The sequence below is a fragment of the Silene latifolia genome, chromosome 9 (assembly GCF_048544455.1).
Source record: "Silene latifolia isolate original U9 population chromosome 9, ASM4854445v1, whole genome shotgun sequence".
Classification (NCBI taxonomy): Eukaryota; Viridiplantae; Streptophyta; class Magnoliopsida; order Caryophyllales; family Caryophyllaceae; genus Silene; species Silene latifolia.
In genome coordinates, this window is record NC_133534.1 from 213,540,663 (window position 1) to 213,546,063 (window position 5,401).

The window sequence follows — 5,401 nt, forward strand, 5'->3', positions numbered from 1 at the left end:
TGATTTCAAACAAATCTAGTTACCAAAATGATGTAACGTTTCACAGTACTTAACTCAATTAAGCATATGAGAAACAATTCATTGTAAGTAGATATGTTAGTCGAGGATCAAAAACCCGTTTGATCACGAATAACTTTTATCTATACTCTTCACAAGAGATCCTTACAATGGATAATACGAGGTTTTTAGAAGAAAAATTCAAATTTTGTCTTTAGTTACGATGTTTTAATGGAGATTTGAATCAAAAATCGAAATGATATCGTATATGAATAGTGGTAAAGAACTAGAACAATATGATAACGGAATAGTGGAAAACTTAACATTTATCGTTTTATTAATACTTGTAAATAACAAGTAAAGCATTTATATAGTGACCTCTACCCAACTATGATAAATGATTCCAAGATCCAAATTCATATTAACTTGGGCATGGAGTAGCCGATTCATCCCTCATTAATATAACTCGGTGGATTAACTCTTTAATCGATTCTACTTTTAGAACTCTCGGTCGATAAAATTACTCTAATATTTATCTATAGCCAGGAACACATGCGACTACGGTCACGAATACTTCCGTTGAGCTCAATCCAAATTTCAAATAAATGTGTTCATGATCGAAATTCACATTAACTTAGGCACGGGGTAGCCGATTCATCCCTCATCAACATGAATTCGGTGGATAGACATTTATCACCCACTTCCCCTACGTAACAAGGTTTGTACCCCGGGTGGCCGAGTGCACTCCCTCGCGAAATAGGTTTTCATGGTTTCTACTTTTTGGTAAGGCTAAGTCTCAATTGTTTATTTTAGCGAGAGGTCATGTCAATTTATTATCTATCACGTTTTAAGTGAACTAAAGCGGTGAACTACGATAATTGTGATTGACACGGTCGATAAACTCGATAAAATGATAATGCATGTTTTAGTTATGGCGATTTAACGATGCATGCAACATATAAATAAAATGCAAAGCATAAATAAAATCCTAGTATGGCCTTCCTAAAATAGTAAATCTAATAAACTATTACAAATTCGGAAACCAACTCTTTTGGTCCCTTGAACTTCGGTCTTGGCACGCATTTCAAGGCAATACTTTCTTTAATGGATCGCCTTCTCGAGTGGCACCGTCTTCAAGGAACTTCGGAATAAATAAATTAAATAATTTCCTATTATACATTTGTAATTAAAATAAAAATAAATCTATTAAATTACAAAACGGTGATACGAGATCACAATAAATTACAACCGAATCGATATTCCCATACATTTCGGGTAATATCAATTAAAAACTAAGGCCATACTAAGTAAAATTACATAATTCAAAAATTACATAAAATTAAAATATGATAATCATAAATAAAATTCAGCATTATAATATGTATGAACATGCCTAATTTTATGCTAAATCGCCTTTAAAGAGCCAATATCGCATATTAATCGGTTTTTACAGATTTGCGTGATTTAACCTTTGAAAATCACAATAATTACATAAATTCATATTTATGTACAAGTTAATTACCCTAACCATCTTAGGACTCAAAAATTAGTCTCCACTAACATTTTGACAATAATTAAACTTGATTTCTTAATATTGTTCATAAATGGACCCAAAAATAAAAAATTATGCTATAAACTTCAAATTAAATTATAAAAATTTCAAATAATTTCGAAATTTGAAATTTAAACTTATGACACTCATAATGTTCAAAACTTATGTTAAAAATTTCGAAAATTTATCGAGAAAAACAATGTTGCGGTTTATCGATTTTAAAAATTATGACCATAAAAATATGAGAAAAATTATTTTTATCAACTTTTCATTTTTATATCTGAAATATATGATAAAATGCAACATGTGATGTTTTTCCTTAGTCATGAAGTATGTTTTAGCATTTTTACTAATTAAAGTCACTATTTATGTGATTTTTCATCAAAAATTCATAATCATGCATAAATACTTCATTATAGCCAAATATTTTACACACATCTTGTAAAATTGCATGTGACAATCATACTAAATTTCTATGACCAGATTCGAAATATAACTCATATTAACCTATTTCCCATTTAAATACGATTTTAACTTGAAAAATCCATATTTCGAGCATAACAACTCATTTTATCATGAAAATTTACAGGCCATAAGTAGATAATATGTGAAAACATATCCAAAAACCACTGAAAAATTCGAAGTTTAGCTAATTTTCGTCCAAAAATGACATTTTTATCATAAAAATCACATTTTAATGCCAATATTATATAAAATGAACAATAAAAATCCATAAATAAACCAAAATGTCCTAAAAATCACTTAGGACCAGAAACTTTTAACATGCAAAATTATTTCATGATTTATCTTCATAAATCCTAAATAACAAGTTTTATATGTTAATTAAATTAACTCGGAAAAACTAACCCGATTTTGCATGCAACAACCGTTATGCTCTGATACCACTTGTTAGAAATCATATTTTAAATATCACATATTTTGGTTTAAAGTTTTAGTCATAAAAACTTAAAGATCTTATGCATGCAAAACAAATAAGAAGAGATAAGAAAATCGTTTTCTCACCATCAAAAATTCGGTCAAATGGGCACAAATGAAAGTCTCCTACCTTCACTTGTTCTTGAGCTTAATATGATGGATGATCTTCCAAGATCCCAAAAATAGAAATCCTCCTTAGATTTCACCCAAGACATACCCTTAAACTAGTATACTAATTAACTAGATTATTATACTAGTATCCTTAAAATGTATTCTAATATTGTTATTATTACTACACTAGTAACCTTGTTATAATATTAGAGTGGATGAACAATTTATTGTATTCTAAAACTTGTTTAGAGAAAAGTAGGAGAATATAGAACAACTTTGCATTTTTTGTTGTATGAATGAATAATCATCATATGAATGTAAGAGAGAGTAAAAATAAGAACCAAAAACCCATCATGAAAGGGAGTGTGGCCGGTTGGGTAGAGCCAAAATGGCATCCTTTTCCTTTTGCTCTTCTCAATATTGCAGGTGTGTAAGAATAGGTAGAGTAGGTTTTATTAATTTATTCTTATCACATAAAATAAATCACCCACTAATGCCTACCACCCACAATATTTCGGTCCACTTCTATAAAATGGACTACCATTTTATTTTGTCAATTTGTCAATTGTCACACAATATGTCACATGTAATATGATACATGTTATTAATTAATTTAATGCATATTTATCACATAAATATCATTTTATTGGTGGAAATGTAAGTAATATTATAGCTCCATCCCAAAAGGGAAAAAAAAAAGTTCACCATTACAACCATTCCATTTTATCTAGATATCACCTCTAGATAATTACTAACCAGATACATCAGATTATAAAAAACTTCACGAAACTACATCAGACCCCGTAACCTGCACCAATTAACATCAGCCTGCTTCAGAACCCCTGTATCAAGAGCCATTAAACGTAGCTTGCTTTCCTTCTGAATATTTTTAATCTGCACACTAGGGAGAATGACATAACCCTCTACTCTGCAGTTGTTTCTTGCAGTCCAAATGTTATACTGCAAAGCCACCACCAGAGAACTAAGCACCAAACGCACTAAACCAGAGCAGCCCCTCTGCCTGAGCATCTGAACAGGATCAGTAATGCCTTGAAACCTCCCAGGAAGGTCAAGCCAAAGATACAGCTGCATAAAACATTGTTCAGTATAAATGCACTCATGGAAAATATGCTGATGAGTTTCAGGTTTTTCTCCACAGAGAAAACACACTGTATGCTGAGTAATCCCAAATTGCACAAGTCTATCTAGGGTGAGCAGTCTACCCTGCTGAATAAGCCATTGATTGAAATTGTGCTTACTCAGATTAAATCTGTTCCAGACACTCCTATGCCATTGCACCATAGGATAAGTATGCTCCAGCCAAGAGTAGCCATCAGATATGGAGTATTCATCATCATCACTCATCCACTTCCCACTAGTAAAAGCTGGCTTGAGTTTCTCCTTAACCTCACAAATTTTACGCCATGCCCAGGAACTAGCTGCAGTTGGTTTATAATCCATCCATAGCCTTCCTTTTAGATAAATCTTATCAACCCATTGGATCCACATATGATCCTTCTTTTTGGCAATCCACCACACCAATTTCCCAACTGCTGCCATGTTCCATAATTTTAAGTCCTGCAGACCCAAGCCTCCATGTTCCTTTCCTTTACATAGCACACTCCATGCCACCAAAGGAGCCTTACTATAGTTTTCTTCACCTTCCCAAAAAAAATTCCTACATAGAGCTTGAATTCTGTCCATCAGTCCAACAGGTAAGACATAAATTTGGGACCAATAATTATGAATTGTTGCCAACACTGATTTCACCAAAACAAGCCTTCCTGAGTAAGAAATTTTCTTCTTATTCTAACCCCTGATCCTCTTAAGCATTCTATCCACTAAAATATTGCAATCTCCTTTTGATAAACGTTTATGAGAAATCTTCACACCAAGATACTTAAAAGGAAGAGTCCCTTTCTTGAAACCAGTAGACTCAAGGATAGCAGCTTCAGTGTGATGATCAAGTCCATTCAAAATAATGTCAGACTTGTCATTACTAATATGTAAACCAGAAGCTTCAGTGAAGCACTTAAAGACTTCCATAATAGTGATTACTGACCTTAAGTCTCCTCTACAAAAAAGAAGCAGGTCATCAGCAAACATCAAATGATTGAGTCTGATACCCCTACAGAGAGGATGGAACTTAAAACCAGGAAAGTCACTAGCAACAATCAGTAACCTACTCAGGTACTCCATGCAAATAGTGAAGAGAAGAGGTGACAAAGGATCTCCTTGTCGAAGTCCTCTTTTCCCAATAAAGAAACTATGAGGTTGACCATTAAGCACAATAGAATAGGACGTAGTAGTCACACATTGCATCACCCACCCAATGAATCTCTGAGGAAACTTAAGACTAACCATCATCCTCAAAACAAATTCCCATTCTATAGAATCATAAGCTTTCCTCAAGTCCACTTTCATCATGCATCTAGGTGAACAATTCTTCCTAGTGTATAGCCTCACTAGATCTTGACTGATTAAAATATTTCCCATGATGCTCCTCCCTTTAATGAAAGCAGATTGAGTCGGAGTAATTAGGTAAGGCAGCACCCCAGCAAGCCTTTGACAAAGCAGCTTTGAAATCACCTTGTAAATAGTATTACAACAAGCAATCGGTCTAAACTCCTTAACTGAGGATGGATTCTCAACTTTTGGAATCAAGACCAGATTTGTGCAGCTCAGCTGCTTCAACAACTTGCCAGATTGGAAAAAATCTTTAATAGCAATGCAAATATCCCCTTTGATAGTATCCCAGCTAGACTTAAAAAAACCGCTAGAATACCCATCAGGCCCAGAGCTTTT

General features: G+C 33.3%; 1 protein-coding gene across 1 annotated transcript; it reads right to left on the bottom strand.

Annotated features, from left to right (window-relative positions):
* Nucleotides 1–3,385: 3,385 nt before the first annotated feature.
* LOC141602201 (uncharacterized) lies at nt 3,386–4,300 on the bottom strand. The gene has a single exon (XM_074422507.1). It carries the CDS (start codon nt 4,298–4,300, stop codon nt 3,386–3,388), a length of 915 nt encoding a protein of 304 aa, XP_074278608.1.
* Between the last annotated feature and the right edge of the window lie 1,101 nt (nt 4,301–5,401).